Source organism: Cricetulus griseus, chromosome 2 (assembly GCF_003668045.3).
Source record: "Cricetulus griseus strain 17A/GY chromosome 2, alternate assembly CriGri-PICRH-1.0, whole genome shotgun sequence".
NCBI lineage: Eukaryota > Metazoa > Chordata > Mammalia > Rodentia > Cricetidae > Cricetulus > Cricetulus griseus.
This window is the reverse complement of record NC_048595.1, coordinates 150,185,286-150,207,146: the sequence shown is the minus strand read 5'-3', so window position 1 is coordinate 150,207,146 and position 21,861 is coordinate 150,185,286. Positions and strand designations below refer to the sequence as shown.

The 21,861-nt window shown below is 39.5% G+C and overlaps 1 protein-coding gene across 1 annotated transcript in view; it reads right to left on the bottom strand.

Moving 5' to 3' along the window:
• Ppp1r42 (protein phosphatase 1 regulatory subunit 42) overlaps window positions 1-21,638 on the bottom strand; it is a 33,197-nt gene extending 11,559 nt beyond the window's left edge. Inside the window, exons 1-6 of the mRNA XM_035439008.1 lie at window positions 21,510-21,638; window positions 19,833-19,999; window positions 18,710-18,848; window positions 15,432-15,548; window positions 7,689-7,806; window positions 2,240-2,371 (exon numbers count right to left, since the gene is read on the bottom strand). Coding sequence (XP_035294899.1) covers window positions 2,240-2,371; window positions 7,689-7,806; window positions 15,432-15,548; window positions 18,710-18,848; window positions 19,833-19,999; window positions 21,510-21,638 — 802 coding nt within the window. The remainder of the gene's footprint in view (window positions 1-2,239; window positions 2,372-7,688; window positions 7,807-15,431; window positions 15,549-18,709; window positions 18,849-19,832; window positions 20,000-21,509) is intronic.
• Between the last annotated feature and the right edge of the window lie 223 nt (window positions 21,639-21,861).

Sequence of the window (21,861 nt, the reverse complement as noted above, 5' to 3'; positions counted from 1 at the left end):
AAAGGTGTGCACACCAACGCCCAGCTTCCATACTGTTTTGATTACTGCACTTTGTAATATGTTTGAAATCAGAAGCTATAATGCCTCTAGCTTTCTTCTTCCTCAAGATTGATTTGGTTATTTATGACCTTTGTGATTCCATATTTAATTTAGAATATTTTTCTTATTTTCATAAAAGCTGTTATTGTGATCTTGACAGGGATTGCATTGAATCTGTAGATCACATTGGGTCAGATAGATATTGCAACCTCAGAAACATGGGATGGCTTTTCATTTGTGTTCTGCTTAATTTATTTTATCATTGCTTTGCAATTTTCAGAGTATAGGTATTTCACCTTCTCAGGTGGGTTTATCTCTGAGTCCCTGACCCTTTGGGTGCTGTGTTGAACTGGACAGTTTTCCAACCTCCTTTCAGATATTTTATTGTGGGTGTTTTCATATAGCTTTAAAGATTGCATTTGTTAATTAGTTTTGGCCACGTAAATTATAAAGAAATTAATTAGGGTTCCTTTGAGAAATTTAAATGATTAATTTCAAAGACTGTAGACTTTAAGGTACATTATACTTTTTATTACTTCACCAAATTTCATTGAAGAAGTTAAAATTCACTTAGCTGTCTGTGGATTACAAACAAATCATTTGAAACCTATGAAGATGAAGTAACTATTATTTTGGGCTTAGTTTTGGGGTGAAGCCTGACATTGGGTACTTCAATTCTAATAAAGTGCTTTGATATGATACTGAAAGCCATAAAACGCTGGTGTGTGTGTGTGTGTGTGTGTGTGTGTGTGTGTGTGTGTGTGTGTGCGCGCGCGCGAGTGCATGAGAGAGAGAGAGAGAGAGAGAGAGAGAGAGAGAGAGAGAGAGAGTGAAGCTAGAGCTCTACACACAGTGTTCTACCACTGAGCTAGCATACCCAGCCCTTCCTTATTTTGAGACAGGGTAAGTTGCCTAGGCTGGCCTCAAACTTGAAATCTTCCTGCCCTAGCCTTCTAAGAGTACAAGTGTGCACACTACTATGCAGAGCTACAAGGTTACAATACAGTCAGGAGGAAAAACAGAAGAAATGCCTCCCATGTGTTGTACAAGTTTCAGACCATGAAAAATGCACAGCGCCAGCACAGTATCAGTCATTGATGCACTGTCAGCTAATAAAGCCCCAGTTCTCCTAAATGATTTTCAATAGTCCGTATTCAGTGACACGATATATCTTGCTATAGCAAGATCACCAAACCTTCATGTCTTTCTACCCCTCCCCAACACCTCACCTCAACCTTGTCCTAGAGTGGCAGGCCTCCATGCTCTCTATGCAACTGTCCTGCTCCAGTGTCCATTCCCTAGGCCTAACAACCCCTCTGAAAAGCTTCCATTCCTTGTATCCAAAGGAGCCAAGAAGAGTGAGTTTTGGAGTCAATGCTGGGATCCAGATAATTGTGGGCAGAAGAGGCCTATTCCACTATAGACTCTGTGGAATCGATTCTAGATTGCTTCCTAATCCAACAAGATAACTGTTACACTACCCTCATTTATATTTAATTGTGTTAATTAGGCAAAGGTTAGTGTGTCCTTTTTAACACCATTGCATATTATAATCCAAGCATTTAGGCCTTAACATGTGTGCATAAGAAGTAGGCCAGCCAGAGTATAGGTCAGGTACAGTTAACTTACATTTAATTTTAATATTTATTTGTTTATCATTTTTTTTGAAGGGGTCTCACTCTGTTGCCTAGACTGTCTTGGAATTCACCATGTAACTCAGGCTGGCCTTATTGTGATCCTCCTGTCTCAGCCTCCTAAGTAATGGGATTATGGGTGTGAGCGACCATGTGTGACACATTTTTATTTTTTATTCTAATGACAAAAACATTTTTTTGCACTAATGTTAACTATATAGTGACTTAGGTTTGGCAATTTATACCTTGACTGTTTTATCACTTATGCAACTGATATTGTACACCTTTGCTGGAATAAAACCTCACAGTTTCCCCACACTCATGACATAACTATGCTTATGTGGCTGACACAGGCATGGCCAATATACACCTAGTGCAGTGTTTGTTCCTACTGGTTACCATCTTCATTGCTGACAGAAGTTCCTAATAGCTGTATTACCTTTATTGACAACTACGTAGCTCTATGCACTTCTACCACAAATCCTGAGCACCATTTCCCTCTTGTTTCTAGGACGTTTTAGGCTGTTCCCTTTGCTGGGGGTGGTGGGCTAGTGATGGGCACTTACTTATGTAGGAGTTTCTGGGTTCCTCACTTTTAATGCTCTTTTTCTTGCTGATTTTCTTGGCATCCTTGCATGCTTTCCAATTCTGTAGGAACTGCCTTTCCAGGTTTTTTATTTCTTTTCCATCAAGAAATTCTGGAGAAGATATGTAAGTTAAAAATGCAGTACAGCCAGGCAATGGTGACACACACCTTTGATCCCAGCACTCAGGAGGCAGAGGCAGACAGAGCTCTGTGAGTTCAACTACAACCTGGTCTATAGAGTAAGTTCTAGGACAACCAGGGCTACACAGAGAAACCATGCCCCCCAAAACAAAAACAAAAAAACCCCAAAAATACAGTATATATATATATGAAAATAAAATAATATATACTTCTGGCTTATAACATAAATTACATTATAAGCTAAAATAAAGTTCTTTAAAATACCTTAGACATATTAGCTAATCCTATCATTGAAGAAGCTGAGGCTGGACAATTACCATGAGTTTGAGAATAGCCTGGCTACTATAATGAATTCCAGGCTAACCTGGGCTTCAGAGTGAGATCTTGTTCCAAATAACAACAATACAGCAGTGCCAGGCATGGCTTACATCTTCTTGATTTGTTGCCTAAGAGGCACCATGGAAATTCCCAAATATCACAGGCTATTGGTTGCTCTTCACAAACTGATGGCAGGACCCTACTGCTGAAGACAACACTTAGATGCAGACGTGGACATCCCCCCCCCCACTACCAAGAAGCTATCTGCAATTAATACCTGCTGGAGAATGAAAACTCAGTTTTCTCTCAATCAATCTCTCTGGGAGTATTAACTACACTTCAGGGTAGGCCCCATACCCAGGGATAGGGAACAACAAAACAAACTCAATGGTGTTTTCGTATTATTTTGCTTTGTTTGGGCTTTTTTTTTTTTTGTCCCATTGGTCTTTTGCCTGTTATTTTCCATTGTGTGTGTGTGTGTGTGTGTGTGTGTGTGTGTGTGTGTGTGTGTGTGTGTGTGCGCGCTTTTGTTTGCTGTTGCTTGTTCTTTTTAAGAGAGAGAAGGCATGTCATTGGATGTGTGGGGAAGTGAGGGAGATCTGGGAGGTGTTGGGGGAGGGGAAAATCTGATCGGAATATATTGTATGAAAAAAATGAGTATAGCTGGGCGTTGGTGGCGCATGCCTTTAATCCCAGCACTTGGGAGGCAGAGGCTAGGTGGATCTCTGTGAGTTCAAGACCAGCCTGGTCTACAAGGGTTCCAGGACAGCCTCCAAAGCCACAGAGAAACCCTGTCTCGAAAAACCAAAAAAAAAAAAAAAAAAAAAAAAAAAAAAAAGAAAAAGAAAAAAATGAGTAAAAAACAAAGAATTGAGAAGAAAAAAATCCTTATTCATTCACTTATTTATTTTTAATGTATACTTATTGATTTTATTTTTGTGGTGTGAATGTGTGTGTGTTGATGTGTACCTGAGAGTGTGTGTGTGTGTGTGTGTGTGTGTGTGTGTATACGTGTGTGCGAGTGAAGAATGCAGAGGTTGCTGTCAAGCTTTATCAATCTTTGCCTCAATCTTTGAGGCAGGGTCTCTCATTGAGACTGGAGCTTACCAGACTGGAAGGACTACCTACTTAGTGAGTTCCAGAGAACCTGTGACTTTCTTCCCAGAGCTGGAACCACAGGTATGTGCCACCATTCCTGGTTTTTCACATGGATTCTGGGGATCCGAACTTAGATCCTCAATTATAACAAGCACTTTACTGACTGCATCTCTTACATTTGTTGAGTTTTTATTTTTCTGATTTAAAAAACAATATGCCACTTATTACAAACAACTGGAACATGATGAAAGAAGAGAGAAAGGATCTTTTATTATTATCCACACCCTGCCTTCCCATCACTGCCAAAGATGCTCACTGGAAACAGTTTGGATTTTATCCCTTCCTTCTAAGATCATATGCAAACTATGTTGCTTTTCAAAGTAGAAATCTTATTATAATACAAAACTGTTTTATAAACTTAATTATTGGTCTTAGAAAATAGTAATATAACTGCCAGGTATACTGTCACATGCCTTTAATCCCAGCACTCAGGAGGTAGAGGCAGATGGATCTTTAAGTTCAAGGCTAGCCTGGTCTACCCTAGAGAGTTCCAGGACAGCTAGGGCTGCACAAAAAGACACTGTCTCAAAAAAATAAAAAGAAAGAAAAAAGGAAAAGAAAAATTGTATAAAATTTTAAGCACATCTTATTTTTATAACATGGTATAAAGTATATACAGCCTTAATAATGCTTATTATAGATGGCCTGTGGGCTGTAATAGGACCAGCCTCCAGAACTGGCCTGTTGGTTCTAGGAGGTCAGAATTCAGCTATCTTTACACTTTGTCCTTTAAAAGAGGCTTTAAAATTCAGGTTCTTCAATTACACAAGACATTTTTGTATGGTGTAAGATATTTGGAAAAATATAAAAATACCAAAAAAATCAAAATTTATTCTGTAATGATAACTAAACATTTGTACACACTGATAGATGCTACTTTAAAGTACTTATTGGCAATATTTTTGTTTCTATGTGTGTTCATGTATTTATTATATATTTATTTCTATATTTATGTGTATAGATGAGTATCTTATACAAAATGGATATCTCTATGGATAAAGCTTCACATACTACTTTTAAAATATTTTATTATAACCAGGAGTAGTTGTGCATGCCTTTAATCCCAGCACTTGGGAGGCAGAGGCAGGTGGATCTCTGTGAGTTCGAGGCCAGCCTGGTCTCCAGAACGAGTGCCAGGATAGGCTCCAAAGCTACACAGAAAAACCATGTCTCAAAAAAACCAAAAAAAAAAAAGATCCTGTTTCAAACATATATATTATATATTAAGCATTTTAGTATGTCTTTCTTTAAACACTGTGGTGGGTGACAATTTGTTACATATGGGATATTCTATAGGATACTGAACAAGTCCCTTACTTTGTTTGACCTCTATTATACTTTGTGTCACATAAATAAAGTGGTTTGTGTAGCCTTTATTTAATAAACAGACCATCTTTTCTAACAATGGATCTGCATAGTTTTTAGACTACCTTTCACCATATGTGTGATGTCTCCCACTGAGTTCAGAATGTCATAGGAAACAGCAAACTTTATTTGGTCAAGTTCTTTCGGGGAATCTGAGAATACTCTGATAAAATGCCATTCCTACTGCTGAAAGTATAAATGCTGCTACTTAAATACTTGTAACACTGGGTTGTATTTAAGGTACAAAATAATTGATAGAACCGAGAACATGGTAGTCTGTTTCTTATCCACAGGTGATGGACTCCTACACCTCAGGAGGTTCCAGGAGCAGTGAGAGTCCTGGCTCCGGAAGTGTCACGTCCATCCTGTACAGGCACACCTGTGATAATGTCTAACTTAAGCAGAGATGGCTAGCTACCAACAGGACAACTGTAACCCATCATGTAAGTGATGTAAACATGCTCTTTCTCCAAATAGCTCACTGCAATGTAATGTATTTTCTAACTGTGGCCGTAGTCTCTGAAGGTATAATCAATTCATGTTTTCTATACCTTTCTTAGCTGAATGACAACACTTTGCAAATGGTAGGTTAAGAAGTTGGCAAAGCCGGGCGTTGGTGGCGTACGCCTTTAATCCCGCACTCGGGTGGCAGAGGCAGGCGGATCTCTATGAATTTGAGACCAGTCTGGTCTACAAGAGCTATTTCCAGGACAGCCTCCAATGCCACAGAGAAACCCTGTCTGGAACCACCCCTGCCCCCCCCCAAAGAAGTTGGCAAGATGTTTTGCCACCATAAAGATCATTGTTTTATGCTCATTTTATGCTCAGTTTTCTCAACTGCTTGTCTTTACTGATGTCTTTACATGTTTGCCCTTGTGATAATTATATAGTGTGCTAGTGTATTTGGGGTGAATATATACATTGTCTTGAGTAATATATACATACATATATATTATCACATATATGTATATATATTGTCTTGAGTAATCTGATTCCATGTCATTTTTAGCACATAATCTTGCATAAGGCTCTTATGCATAGAAGTGATTTAGGATAGAAAAAGCAGGTAACTGACATTGGTTAGTGAGATTTATTTCATTTTAATGATATGTAAAACAAATACGTAGCATTTGTTGACTTAATTGAGGACTGGGTAAATTGTAAAACATGAAATGGTCCAATATTCTTTTAACTTTTATTATTATTGTTGTTATTTTGTTTTAAACTTGGTGAAAAGAAGAAAAATGAGAATAGCAAAGACAAAAATCAAATGATTTTCTATGTGTCTATATGTGCATAGATTTGGATGACATACACTAAAGTTTTAACACAAGAGCTACAGTGAGATTAGGAGTGATTATTTTTTTCTTCTCTATTTTTTTTTCTGTAATGCTAGGGATAGAACTTGGGGCTTGTGCATACTGGGCAAGCCCTCTACCACTGAAGTCTGTCAGCTTGTGCTTCTAAAGTATTAATCTTGTAGTCACAAAGTGTGTTATACAAAGAAGGCTTACATAAGACAAACTTGGAATAATATTTGCTTTCAGAAACCAATAGACTTATCTCTATGCCTTTTACAATCTTGCATATGAAGAAATGTTTTTTGTGCAGTTCTGTGTGGCATCAGAGGAGTGAGACGGTAGGAATGTGGAGCAGAGTCATCTGGAGAACTTTTAAGACATAACACCACTCATCTCCACGTACTGTTTGTTCCCTACCTTTGTGGGCTATGCATGCGTGCTCGAACTCACACACACACACACACGTAATGTACATTATTTGATCTGCTTTTCCCCACACTAGAGAATTACCGCATTGTGATTAGCTAGCTATGAGTTTTGAAGTCGTTTTGTCATATTTTAGGTTTTTTTGTCTTTTTTTTTTAATTCTTATATTCAAGTATGGCATGCCCCAGAGTTCTGCTCCAGGAAACTCTCTCACAAGGCTCCTTTGTGACATGGCACTTGGCTCCACCAACCAAGTGTTTTGGCCCACTTTCCCCAATGCAGGGCAGACTTAGGAAGTTATTGTTTGTAAGGATTTTATAAAGCAACTCACCAGTCCCCTTTACAATGAAGGGTTATTATCTGGCAAATGACACATGAGCAAACTTTGATCAGTTTATCTGCAGGACCAAGAGTTAAGGAGTCTAAGGACCTGACAGGGACATGTTCAAAGGAAAGTTTAACACATTTGTGGCTAACCAGTTTTGTAGGTAGTGGCCACATGTTCTCCTAAAAGTGTGCCTGGTGTATATTTATGAATAGAAAAATTTTCAAGTATTACTTCCTGTTTTTACCTTTGCTGTTATTCAAACATATAAATTTAAGTTGGACAACTTCTAGAGCCAGATATGTATATTTCTGAAAGCTTGATGATAAAGTAACTTAAAAACTAAACAAGTGCTTTTCTCTAAGAAAGTTGGATAAATGTACAACACTACTCACCCAGTGAGTTGGACATCAGTATCAGTTTGTCCCTGTATTTTGGTTTAAGACAAACAGGATTTCCATTTAGATCCATTTTCCACAGCTTCATCAGTTTTTTCAGTAAAGTCTCCAAATCCTATAATCAGGGAAGAAAAAGGAAGGCATGGGATTTCCTAATTATCAGTACTTCTCATGCCAACTGCTTTTTGAAGGCAGTGACTGCTTTTTATGGAGTTCTAGCTCTTCAAGTAGAACAGGTGCTACCACCAGCTTTGTCTATACCAGAAGTGGGGTAGCTAAAGAGGAGGCAAAATGGGCTGTCTTAAGTTGGTGATCACAGCACTGCTCTTGATCATGTTGACCTTAAGTCAACCCAATCTATAGCTAAGAAAACACATTTTCTCCAGAAGATACCCAGTTCTCAGTGGGATTCATAAGGGTTTACACACTGAGGCAATGGGAAAGTAGTGAGTGAACACTCCATTAGCCGTGTCTGGAAGAAGCAGGGAGCAACAGAGCTGCCTAGACCCTCTCCAGCCTGCAGGCTGTGCCATGTGCTCCAGGCTTCCAGATTTCAGTAGTGTCACATGTACAGGAGAGGATCTTTGGTGGTGCAGCTGCCTTTGAGTCCTTTCTGCTCCTGTAAATAACTCCTCCCCCATCTTCCTTTAAGTCCCCCCAGTAAAACTCATTGGTTCATCAAATCAATAAACATTGAAGAGTCTGTCAGCATTATAGGCAATATACATTGTTGCCTTTTTTTAAATGAAGAATGTGGGAAAATCCTGTCAAACTGCAAAACAGAAAATATAATTATCACCCAAAGATCACATTGGACACATTGTTACATGCCCTTCCGATCTTTGGGAGGCATAGGGACTTCTTTTGAAATTATGATCTTACTGTAGCTGCGATTTTCTTCTTTCTTTCTTTCTTTCTTTCTTTCTTTCTTTCTTTCTCTTTCTTTTGTTGCTGCTTTTTTGATAGGGTCTCATTATTTACCCCTCACTGGCCTGGCACTCACTCTGTAGACCAGGCTGGCCTAGAAGTCACAGAGATCCACCTGCCCCTGCCTCCTGAGGGCTGGGATAAAAAGTGTCCTATCTTTTGTGATAACCATCTGCATGCTTTTATAGTTTTCCAGAAAATGACTCATTGATATTACAGGAAAAACTAACATAGTCCATGGTGTTCGGGTCACATGGCGGTGAGGGGGACAGGTGAGTAGTACCTCAGAAGTGGCTTTCTGGTGACCCTTCCTACCTCCTCTTTCTTACTATTGCACTGCTTTTCCCAACAAGTGTCAAACCCCGAACCAAATCTTTATCTTTCTGCCATTCCTTTTCTTGCTTTCTCCCTTTCCTCTTTTTTTTTTTTTGTTTTTATTTTTGTTTTTATAGACAGGGTTTCTCTGTGGCTTTGGGGGTTGTCCTGGAACTAGCTCTTATAGACCAGGCTGGCCTCAAACTAACAGAGATCTGCCTGCCTCTGCCTCCCGAGTGCTGGGATTAAAGGGGTGTGTCACTGTGCCTGGCTTCTTGTCTTTATAAAGTGGCTACAATTAGAATTAATTGCCATGACATATAAAGTGCTCAGAACAAAACAGGTAAGCTAGTGCATATGTTCATTTTCTGCCTTTTGCCTGCCCTGCTGTTCTTCAGCTGAGTCCCTTTCTCTTAATTTTGACTAATAGTGAAATTTAAAGACTAAACTTCTGACCCATTGACCAACAAGTCATTATCTTCACGTAGCAAAGTGGTCTCCAAAATTATAACCTTAGCCCTCATTCTTGGACCTTAGATCCTGCTCTTTCTTAAACATGTGTTCCACATTTAACATAGCCATGAATATTTTATGCAAGAGTTCTGTATTTCTCTTCCTGTAAAAGCCACGAGGAAGGGACTGTGTGCTGTATGTTTCATACGATGTCCATAACAAGAGAACTTTAGACCGATACAGATAAAACAATGCTTTGAGTTTTGTTAATTATTCCTCACTTGATAAATGACCCTGGACACACTCCCTCCAGTGTATGTTTACTTAAGGCTAAACTAATCCTGCTCTGAAATACGATTACCCTTTGGATACGCTCTGGTTGTTCATTGCCTTCCTGTCCTTCATAAAATGCTTTCACTCCCCTGGCCTTCAATAAATTACTCAGGGAACCAGACACTTCTCTGGACAGTCTCTGTTTGATAAATGATCATGTCATGCTATCGCTTAGAGGAGTGTGGTAAAACTCTGAGGAGCCAATTCCCTTTCCCCTGCAGGCTGGTACCGGCCCTGCATGGGTGTCTGGAGCATGCCGTGTTCTTCGCTTTAATGATGACGGTGATGAACCTGTATTTGACCAGTATGTTCCAATCTTTATCGGAAACGTCTGGCCCAACTGTCCTTACTAAGTCTAAAGACAGCCATTTGTCATTCCTCTGACTGCCTGTCATCATCTTCCTGAGAAAATCTATAATTTTTGGCTTGTTCCTGACTAAAGTGTGGAATGAATAAATTTATCTTTGGGCCATGCTTGCTTGCCAGGATCAATATTGAGCAGAGGTTGAATAAATTAGAAACTAAGAAAACATGACAGGCCATGGTGGTTTGTTCGTTTGTGTATTATAAATCAAACATTTAGTTTATAGAAGAGGCAAGCATGACAAGTTTTTTATTTTTCCCATTTATTCTAAAGGTTCTGTACCTCATGATAAATGGTCATCAGAAAACCAATGAAGTAAATCACTAATGAATCTGACTGTGGGATGAACTCAGGTCGTTTTATTGATTTGGCAAACTTTGCAGACATAAAAACTGTGGCAAAGATTAAGGATTTTTGTTGTTTTTCTTCCAAGATTTGTTTTGTTTGCATTTTTGGACATGCATTTGACTTTGTATAGCATTAGCAACTTGGATAATGTTGGTGTAGTAAAGTTCATATGTATAAATGTGTGTTGAATTATAAATCATTAAAATATTTGGTGTCTTTATACATTGATACATGCCTGTTTAAGGCAGTTACAGGAAAGAAACGCAAAGCAAAAAGTCATGAAATGTCATTTAAAGGCGAGCCCCATGACTTAAGATTTATTATTATTATTATTATGATTATCATCGTCATCAGGCTTGAAACTTCTCTTTGCTCTCCTTCTCAGTAGCTGACCTTGGTCCGTGCTTTACCAGGGGACGCAGCCTGTGTCCTCACACCTCTTTTCCCGTTTTCACTTTTCTCAATGAAGTAAGAGTGCCCTTTCTTTCCCCACTAATCAGCCTTTTGATCCCGGCTGCCTCCTCTGGGGTCTTCTGTTACATCTTCATATCTGGTCTTCCTTCTCTGGCCCTTAGCCTTTCTTTTATCTACCATCACCAGACCCCTTGACTAGCCTCTCAAAGTTCTTTGTGCATGTGAATCACCAAGGGGGTCTGTGGGATGGCTCAGCAGGTAAAGAGCTTGTCATTAAGCCTGACTACCTGAGTTCAGCTTTGGGGTCCCACGTGACTGAAGGAGAAAACTCTCGCAAGTTGTCCTCTGCACAACATACATGCTACACACACACACACACACACAAGAATAAATGTAATTTTAAATTTTAAAAAGGAATCACAAGGGTCCTTGTTTAAGTGCATGTCCTGAGCATCGTGTCTGATGAAGAAATCATGACTGCTGCTGCTCTGAGCTCAGACTCCATGTGAGGCTCTAAGGGTTTAGACCAATTCCTTCTTTTCTCAATCCCTGGGCACTCCCACAGGCTGACAAGGTCCTGAGAGCCATATCAAGGAATAAAATGTTACCAAGCATGGAATTTTTAAGTCTCAGTTTTTTGGGGCATCATAATCTGTGGACCATTCACTTATCCTGTTGGGTTCTCCATTCCAGAAGGCTACACAGAGCCTCCAGGAACCTGTGACTTTTCTATACTTGACATCTGCTCCTTCAAAAACAATGTTTGGTTTTCTTCCTTGACTCACAAAAGAGGCTACATTCACAAAACAAGTTTTCTTCTTGTAGTCCACCACTATGGCCATTTACTTAAACCTTCACAGAAAATAATTCCTCCTGCCATGTTTGTATCCATGGTGGTATTTGCATTAACAGCCAATATGCTGAAGAGTCCTACAGTCATCTGACCTCTGTGCTGTATGTAGCCTCACACATACAACTATTTGTTTGTTTTTCTGGAATGTCTCAAAGACACTCCGACTGCATGACCAACATTCATCGTCTTCTTAATCCCCAAACCTGACTCTAGAGTTTTTTATATCTTGTTTACACTGCTCAATATTCCCTAAATCCAACTTAGAACCAAGTCTTGCTCACTTTATTCTCCAAACATTTCTCTGGTTTGTTCACTCCATTTCCACCGAAGCGTTAAGGTTTCTACTACTTCTCATTTCTTAGTTGTCCTGTATTCTTCCAATCTGTTCTTCACACCCTAGTTAAGCAGAATCTTTTCAGAATGCTAACATCTAATTACTTCACACCTTCAGTGGCTCCTGGTGCTCTTAGAATAAACACAGAACTGTATTATAGCCAAGGCAGCTAGTCGGTCCACAGCGTCTCTTTGGGCTGTGTTCTGCCTTCACTCTCTCAGCTTCATGTGCCTCTGTTTGAAATGCATATGTTTGCTGTAGTGGGCCATTCCCTGGCCTCTAAGATCTCACTTCAGCTAATCCTTCTCAAGGAAGTTTGCTATCCTCACCAGTTAATGAGAATCTTCCCACTACAAGCGTTCAGGATCACCTCGTGGCACTGGTGCAATTTTTACATGGCTTTTGCCCCTGGTTTTCCTTCCCTTTAATACTAAGAGTTCTTAAGGACTGGCCAGGGATTCGTGTGTGTTCCATGCTGGCTGTTGTCTCCACCATTGCCTGGCTGGGACTGCCACAAGGTAGGTATTTTCAATGAATGAAGAGAGATGAATAAACAGTAGAGAGCAGAGGATGTCGTGTTAGAAGCAGGTTAGGAATTAAAGGCAAAAGGCTGCATGGATCAGGTTGTGAAGACATTCTTTATTCAAGGGGTATACACACACACATGGGAAGAAAAGGAACGATGATTTTCTTTCTTGTACTTCCTCTTCTGCATCTTACCCACCCTTTTCATTTACTCTTGCCTACAAGTCCCTGACTTGGATCAGCTTTGGAGAGATGAGGGCAGGCTGAGAGCAACATGGCCGAAGGACTCCCTGACAGCTGTAGGTCTGGAGAGTGAAGGGAAGGGATGGGGTTCCAGGTAGGCAGTGACAGAAGCTATGGCTATGTCCTGAAGCCTTGGTTGTGCCTTGGCTTCTAATGCACTCACTTCCCATAGGCTCTTGGGCCATCAGTAAATGAGGACATGGTCATGGTCCATGAGTGTCTGTGTTTCCTAGCAACTCAATTCTTTCTTCTTTTCTTTTTTTTTCCCCCACAGAGCACAAAGATTTCAGTAGTCTGGATAGCTTTGTAGTTTCTTTTTCCCTACATGTGTTTTTAGGAAAATTCTCCTTGATAGCTAGTCTTCTTTTTCATTGTTCAAGTAGCAATCTTGATTGGAAGACTTAGTAACAATCATTCTAAGAGATCATTATTTTTCTATTTTTTAAAAAAATGATCTTCCATGTCAAAATATACTGTAAATGCCATTATTTTTTACTTTATGATACTACATAAAAATCCATGAAGAAGATAAACAGGATTTCTTATTATAATTATAATATAATAATTTTTATTATTAGAATTTATTATGATATTTAATAAAAAGAGTGACTATAGAGTTCATTTATAATTATACATTTGAATTTAAATTCTGAATTTTTATTTTTAGAGACGCCTAGCTAAGTTCTCAGCAGAAGCAATCATTTTCACATCCTACTTCCCTGTGTAGCTAACTACACTTACTGGTTTCTGTGTGTGGCTCATTTGTGGGCCTGCTGGTGTCTGTCCAGAGGCAGCTGCTCTGTAAGTGCTGAGCACTTCAGGTAATTATCGTGGTGTGTCGCTTTCTCTAACGATGGCTGCCTTTCCCCCATGGCACAAAGCTGTCTGTTTCTGACAACCTTTTGGATGAAGTCGGTGACCTTATTCATGGCATGGGAGACTTCGTCCCCAAGGCATAGCATTTACCAGTAGGTTAGGGCAAAAAGAATGACAAACTTGAAGCCATAACATAGAGATCTTGGATTCAGAATACATACAAAGAAAGAAGTTAATGTTCCGATGCCAGGCTCCAAGACTATCTTTGACTCAGCCTTCAGGAGAAGACTTAAAGCACAAAAGTTTGTTCAGATATGTCCTGGGTAGGGTCTATATTCAGATTCAAATAATTTAGTCTAGGCATTTTTTTTCACATTTTTCTAATAGGTTCATATTTTGTAAGCAACTTGGCATTTCTCTTGCAGATTTCAATATCCCTTCTTTGTTCTATACTTTTGACATTTTAACTATACTACAATGTGAAAGAGTCATTTTTCTTGTCCTATCTTTCTGGATATGCATTCCCCCCCTAGAAATTTGGGGAAATTCCTGCTACAATGTCATTAAATAAATTTTTCTATGTCTTTAGTTTTTTTAAGCTAGGATAGAGTGCTTAACATTTTATTCTTGCACCCTGAAAATTCTATGGGTTCTACCTAAAAATACACCCCAACACACCCACTCCTCTTCATCTCCAAGCAACCATCATCTCCTTTTCTCAAATACATTATCCTACTTGTTGCCTCTAATAGCTTCCCAACTCCTGTCTTTGCTTTTATTCTTGAAACTCATTCATTTTGAAAATCCTTTTGAAAAATATTCCTTCCAATGACTGACATCTCTGCACTTAGAACTGGGTCATAATTATGTCCTGTAAGGAACTTGTGATCTGGTTCCTATGCCTTTTCTTTCTAAACTTGATCTTAGCCAAAATGCCAAGAAGTGATATGTCTTTTTTCTGATCTCATATTGTAGGGTTACTTCTGTGATACTGAACTTTTGGGGCACCTGTAATGTATCAGAAACAAGGACTAGCTCTGGGATCCTACCATAGTGAACTGACCTCTTTGAACATTCCAGACTGTCTCAGAGAAACACATCTGTTATCCCTTATGGCTGGCATGTTCACCATCTAGCTCTCTTTTCTTTTTGAGGCAGTGCTGCTATATAGACCAAGCTGACCTTGAACTTGTATCAGTCATACACTCTTTGTCTTTCAAGTGTTGGGATTACAGGTATGTGCCATTATGTTCAGCTTGTACATTCTTGAGGCCTGAAACTGAATCCTTCCTTCCTCTGTAGTACAATGCCTGACAAATATAGAAATGTTCAACACATAGCTGGATGAATGATCAATGTAATGACATGGTATGGTATAATATAATAAGACATGTACTTAGCTAGTGCAAATTAGAATAAGTTGCTGTCTCTGTACTTTTCCACATAGCATCAGGGGTCGGCTAGGAGTGGTAATAGTTCCTAGAAATTCATCCCTTGGGAGCATAGAGTTAAAAAAAAAAGAAGAAACTTTGCCTCTAAAAGAAAAAGCTTGATGGGCAAATAATGTAGATAGAAAAAGGCATGTAGCTCCTCAGAGAAATTTGCATTTGGTTGGCAAAATATGCAGATGTTGAATATAGAGGAGAAAACAGGGAAGAAGATACAAATAGTTATATGTAAGAAGTAGAGACTGAGAAGATAATTTTAGAATAAATACAGAATAGTTCTTTAAAAGGTAACATTTTATAAGTATGTCTAAGCATATCTTAAAACCACAATGCCAAGTCAGCTTGAGGCTGACTTCCGCCCAGTTACCTTCACATGCATCAGCTGGTTGTCAACTGCGATCAGGTGATTAAGGTTCTCCAGTGTCTCTAAGTCTTTTATGTCATCAATGTTATTGTTGCTGATATTCAAAATAGAGAGGGATTTCTGGAAGGAAAACAATGACGTTAGCATTAGTAAGTCACCTAAGTACTACAGATAGAAGCAGAGGCCTCAGGTCCTTTACAGCTTCAAGGGTGTTGGTTCAGGGTACTTTGTAGGCAAGAAACAAAGGCACAGATTCTGTTCCAATGTTTTCAGTACAAACTTTGGAACCATAGTGTGTGATGTAGCTGACTCTCATCTCTAGTTCCTTCCACAAACTCTATGTTCCTCCTCCAGAATACAATATAAAGTAGCAAAGCTACAAATTAAAAAGAAAAAAAAAACACAACTAGTAAAAATGACAGCTCAGTGTAGACAAAAAATGTTTACTGCAGTTTAATCACATGACTGTTCTGTGCTAAATATCATACAGGGAAGAAGCTGGGTGACCTGATGTGATAGGGTGTCTAGTTTTTACTTTTATTGTTCCCTCTTTAGTTTTCTCTTGATAATTCATTTGTTCAGAAGGCACTGAGATAATGATGTCAGTGTTAGCTAATAAAATGACAAGGCAAATATACTGTATTTGAGGCTTGGGAATCTCTGTCAAATCTATCTATGAAGACAGCCATATATAGTCAACCTTCAGAAAAAATTCCTGATATTTAGAAGTTATGATTAGTCTCTATTATTTGTACAAAGTAATAAATTCATTATGACATTTTTGTACATGCTATAATGGACTTTGGTTGTATTCCTGCCTGCACCCCCCCCCCCCACTGGCCACTATTTCTGACTCTGCCACTAATACATTTTAAGGCGAGATAATTGGGAAAAAATGATGCTTTAATATTTAGAATTTCAGAATCTGCTTGAATCTGTGCAAAAACTAAACTAGCGAAAAGGTTTTCAGTGGTGTTCTGAGATAAAACTAGAAGAAAGACAATATGCCTCTTGGAGGCGCTGGAGTCTGACAAGATCACTGTTAGTGTTAACAAGGTCTTACAGGTCCTGCCACAAGTACTCCTTTCTGGTGGTCATTTTCTGTAAATAAGCAGAAGACATTGGGGGATGGTATAATGGACTGTTGGATTCTTTCTTGTCTGACAACCTTTAGCAAAAGGTGTGCCAACCAACTACCCAGCCAGATTACCCATATACCAACGAGCATCAACTACTTTTAACACTCATGGATACCTTGAGAAAACGACACAATGATTACTGCTAATTGCCCTACTCCTAAAGGTGCAGGACTGTTTCCAACAGTTTATACCTGGTTTTGCTGACACAAACCTCTGTGAACTGCAGATAACCTTGCAACCATTTCCATAAAGGCAAGAGTGGAAGCAATTTCTCCTCCTGGCCCAGCAGAGGGACCACTGCCACTGATGATAAACACTCAAAGCAGTGCAGACCCAAATCTCCATTTATATGCAAAGTGTGCAAACACAAACCTTCATTTGCATGCAAGCTGTGCTGTGATTGGTCTAAATATCCCTTTTATGGCTATGTAAAACAGTTCCCAGCTGAATTCTGTGTTCCTCACTGCTGTTGGCACACCAGGTTCCCTTTCCTTGTCTATTTGTAGTATCTTGAGCTGAAATGGCAATGCAAGTAGGAAGCTGCAGAAACAGCAAAGCAGCACCTGCAATAGCTGACCAATTGCCAGGCAGAGCAGCAAAAGTGGCAATGCATCTAGCTGCATGCTAACAACTGCAGAGGGGCAAGGCAGCTAGCTGCATGCTGACAGCAGCAGAGGCAGCTAGGCAGCTTGAGAGTATGGCCAGTGCAGGAACAAAGGGAAGAGTGTGTGGCAGATGAAGATGATGGGAAGCTAAGCTGAAGGATACTGGAATAGCTACAGAGGACAGACTGAAGAACCTGGGCACTGGAAGAGTTCTCAAGAACTGCCAAGCCTTTAAGGAGAAGGATCTCAGATATCCAAACCCAAGAGTTGTAACGATGGCTGCCCGCAAGGGCTTAGGAACCCTGATACCCAGACCTTCCCAGAAGCTGCCACATCAGTAGTTTCAAGGGCTACAGAACCACAACTTTGTAGGTTTCCTGTGAGAACTGTAATACTTAAAGAGCTAAGGGTCCCCAAACCCAAAGCTCACCACTGTCCAACATGGAGCTACCAAAAGCCTATAATCTTCATCACTTAGGAGATGGAGGCAGAAGGATCACAAGTTCAAGGCCTAGCTAGGCTAGACTAAGGTCAAGGCAAGCCTGGGCAAATTAGTGAGACCCTATCCCAAAAACACAAAGTAAAAGAGGGCTATGGACACCGGGAATATTTCCAGGGCACCTACTTACTATGCACCAGGTCCTAGGCCCAATCCCCACTGCTGGGATTCACTTTACAAAACGAATGCCTGCCGCAGACCACACTTGCAGAGCTTCTCCGTGCTCTTATGTTTTCTACCCAGGAAGAACAGAAGCCCCAGGGAACTTATTGGTAACATGCCTAGTTGTCCCCGCAGTGGGGTTGGTCTACTTGTAGCAGTAGAGGTTGAGCTGTGGCCGCTGACAACACAGTGGAGTCCCTGGGGACCAGGTGGCATGGTAACTAGGTTACTTCTTTCTTTCCTAACTTAAAGGACCACTTCTCAGTTGTCTAAGAAACATGTTCCTTCCTTTCTGGGCCTTTGAAATCAAAACTGATGAAATCTCGACAACTTTGTCCCATTTATAAATCTCCTAGCCCGGAACTGAAGGTAGTGTGACAAAGACCCTGTGGATATTAGGACTACCAGTCAATCTCATGGGTGAGTCCTGTATCTCACTTCACAGTAACACCTCCTTGAAGACTGGCTATCCAGCAACACGGCCGGCTCCACAAACCTGAGTTTTGTATCTCAAAATACCTAAAAAACAAAGCTTGCCAAATAACTGTCCACTCCCTTTCCTTAAAGTTTTCCCCAAAATTTAAAAACATGAGCCATGATAGCAACACTCACATTATGGGCCTGTATTAGAACTTCGGTTCACATAACCTGCTCACACGTTTCTTTCAGTCCTTCTGGTTAGAAAGGTAGGCATACCTCCCTGCTTTATAGTACTGTCTGTCATACTGAGAGACTGAAGGAGAAAATCAATGTCAACTCTCAAGTTTTCAGTGGGCAGATAAACAGGAAGATTATGCACACACTCCAATACACCCTCTTGCTCCACCGTGACTTATCCGTCACTGCATTCTGTCCAAACTTTCAATATGGCCTTACTGACAGAGAATGGAGAGTCCTAGGGTCAAACAGAAGCTTTTCTCCCAGTGGAAGCCTCTGACTTTCAACATGAAGCTCTCTCAGTTCTTCCAGTCCTTCCAGACCTTCTATGACTGCAATGTAATTGCCTCCCAGATACCTGCAAAACACAGACATGGCTTCAAATAGATTTTCTGAGAATGCTGTGGACTTTAAGCCTGATAAAACTATAACAAAAAGGGCAGGGGAGGTGGTCACTGGGTAAAACACTTGCTTTGCAAGCATTAGGACCTTAGTTTGAACCCTCAGAACCCACATAAAGTGGTCTTGTTAGTGAGCACCTGTAATCTTGGAGCTCCTTGGGTGTATTGGGAGATGGAGACAGAAGAATTCTCAGAAGCTCATGGGTCAGCCAGCCTGGAACATGAAGAAGACCCTGCCTCAAACAAGGTGGGAGGTGAGGACCAACTCTGGAGGTTGTTCTCTGACCTCCACATGCTCACACCTGCCTTCACATACAAGAATGTGTACACATACGTGTGCACACACACAGAGAAATAAAAATATATGCACAGAATGTTATCTTTCTATTGAACCTATGCAAGTTTCATCTAAATCACAAATTATATTGTTACATTTAATTTGGTCTAGAATACATTAACTTTTTTACATTTTTTCAGTTAGCATTGATTAATTGTACAAACCAATGGGTTTCATTAGGATATCTCATATATGTATATATGTAATATACATCGTCAATTTTTTTCAGTGATTTTTGAGACAGGATTTCATTGTGTAGCCCAGGCTAGCTTTGAACATCTAGAAATCCTCTTGCCCCAGACTTCTGAGAGCTGGGATTACAAGCACGAGCCACTATGTCCACCTTATCAGGTTTAAATAAATTATCACATTATATATGAATATACTACATATAATAGAGTAAAATTAAAAGAGAGATCTATTCCATGAAACTTGTAAGAATCAGACTTAATCATACTTTAGCTTTGCAAACTAATGTAAACATTGGAAATACTTGCCTGCATACAGTATGCACAAGAAAGAGAGAGAGAGAGAGAGAGAGAGAGAGAGAGAGAGAGAGAGAGAGAGAGAGCAATTAAGAAGATTCACAAATAAAAGCACTTACAGTTTTTGCAGTTTCCTTAGTGACCTGAGGTTGTCGATGCAGGAAATGCAATTGTTCTGCAGGTACAAGTGGGTCAGATTTGTGGAATAATTCAGGTTAGTGATGCGACTAATTCGGTTATCATATAAATATAAAACACTCAGGTTTTTGCAAAGAGAGAGGTCATCCTGAAAAGAAAACAAAACAGGTCCTATTTATTTTCCCCTGGAAGCTCAAGAACTTGGGTTTTAAGAAAAATGTTCACTTTGGCATTTTGCAAATCTCCCTAAGGCTCTTATAAAGTAACATCTCTCCGCACTTAGCACATTCAAAATAAGACTGTAACAATCATAAAGGAATCTGGGGCTTTAGAATTCTGTAACTTTTCCATTAAATTTCATTTCTTAAGAACTTCTTAAGCAATTTTCCTTGGAAGCAATTAGACTCTCCTAGAAGTTGAAACAATGAACAAATTATTGTCCAAACATTATAAATCAGGGCTTAATCTTTCTGTCAGATTGGAATGAAACTGTTACAGCTTATACCACGGAAAGCCTCCAATAGTCAGGAGTAATGGATTAAAGTTAGGTATGGAGACACACAACTTTGAACTCAGCACTGAAGAAGATGAAGTAGGTAGATCTCTATAAGTTCAAGACCACCTGATCTACATGGTGAGCCCTAAGCTAGAGAGCAGGAGAGTGAGACCCTGTCTCAAATAAAAGGGGGAGGATTAAAAAAATAACTATGATAATGCTATTGAACTTTCATTTCTTTGTAATATCTTGCAGACTTCATAAAAATGAAAACGGGTTCATTATGACCCACTATTGCAATTATATGAGTAGCCAGACACAGTTTCAAAACATCTTTAATCCCAGTACAGGGGAGACAAAGGCAGGTGGATTTCTGTGAGTTCAAGGACAGCCAGGTATACAAATGGAGTTTCGGGACAGCCAAGACTACATAGAGAGACCCTGTCTCAAAAAAAAAAAAAAAAGAACAAAACAAGCCAGGCTGTTGTGTCGCATGCCTTTACTCCCAGCACTGGGGAAGCAGAGGCAGGTTTGCAGGAGGACCAGGACAGCCAGGACTACACAGAGAAACCAGAATAACATATTTTAACATAATTAAATTGTATGCAAAAACTTCACCTTTGAACTTTTATTGGAGAGAAGGGATGACTGGCATTAAACACAGGGCCTTGGATACACTGTTGAATTTTTGAATTCTTAATCCCCCCTGCCCCAACCCTGCCACAAGACAGGTCTCACTGTATATCTCAGGCTGGTTTTGAACTTGATATCCTGCTGCCTCAGGAGTACTGGGGTTACAGGCGAGTGCCTAGCTTATTCCTTAACATTTTGATTCTTAAAAAGTATTCCAAGGCTCTGGAGTGGTACAAAAACAATAGTTTTCCAAATCCTGTTGGCTGTGCAAAAACAAGCATATTCCAGGAAAACAGCAACATATGTCTAACAGATATTTGTAAAACACACACAATGCTATATTTTACATAAACTTAATATGCTAAGTACCCAGAGAAGAAAATTAAAATAGGAACATAATATAAAGCTTCCCAGTAAAAATATAGCTAACAAATTTAATTAAAATAGAATTATTATATTGGGCATGCCCTCAAACCAATCAAGTTTATATTGCTAACTGTGCAAAAACAAAATAATTTAAAGTTCTTACAATTGAATCTATATTTCTGTCTGAAAAATTTATGTGCGTTATTTTCTTCAGGCACTGTGTGATGGTTTCTTCTTTTCGGGGTTTAAGATTGCTGTTTTTGGCAATTAAATCCAGAGTCAGTCGAACCATGGTTTCTGTGTAACTCAAACTCTCAGCAAAAACTCCATTTGAACACCAATGTCCAGAAGCACGTTTAGGTATTACTTCCAACTTTCTAAAAATTAAAGGAAATAAGGGAGCATTGTGATAAAGAGACATCTAGGAAAGGTTGAGTTGCTTTAACTTTCTCATGTACAACTGGTAAACTAGGCTGTTGGCATTTCTGCTTTGCGGTATATTCTACCTTTATAGA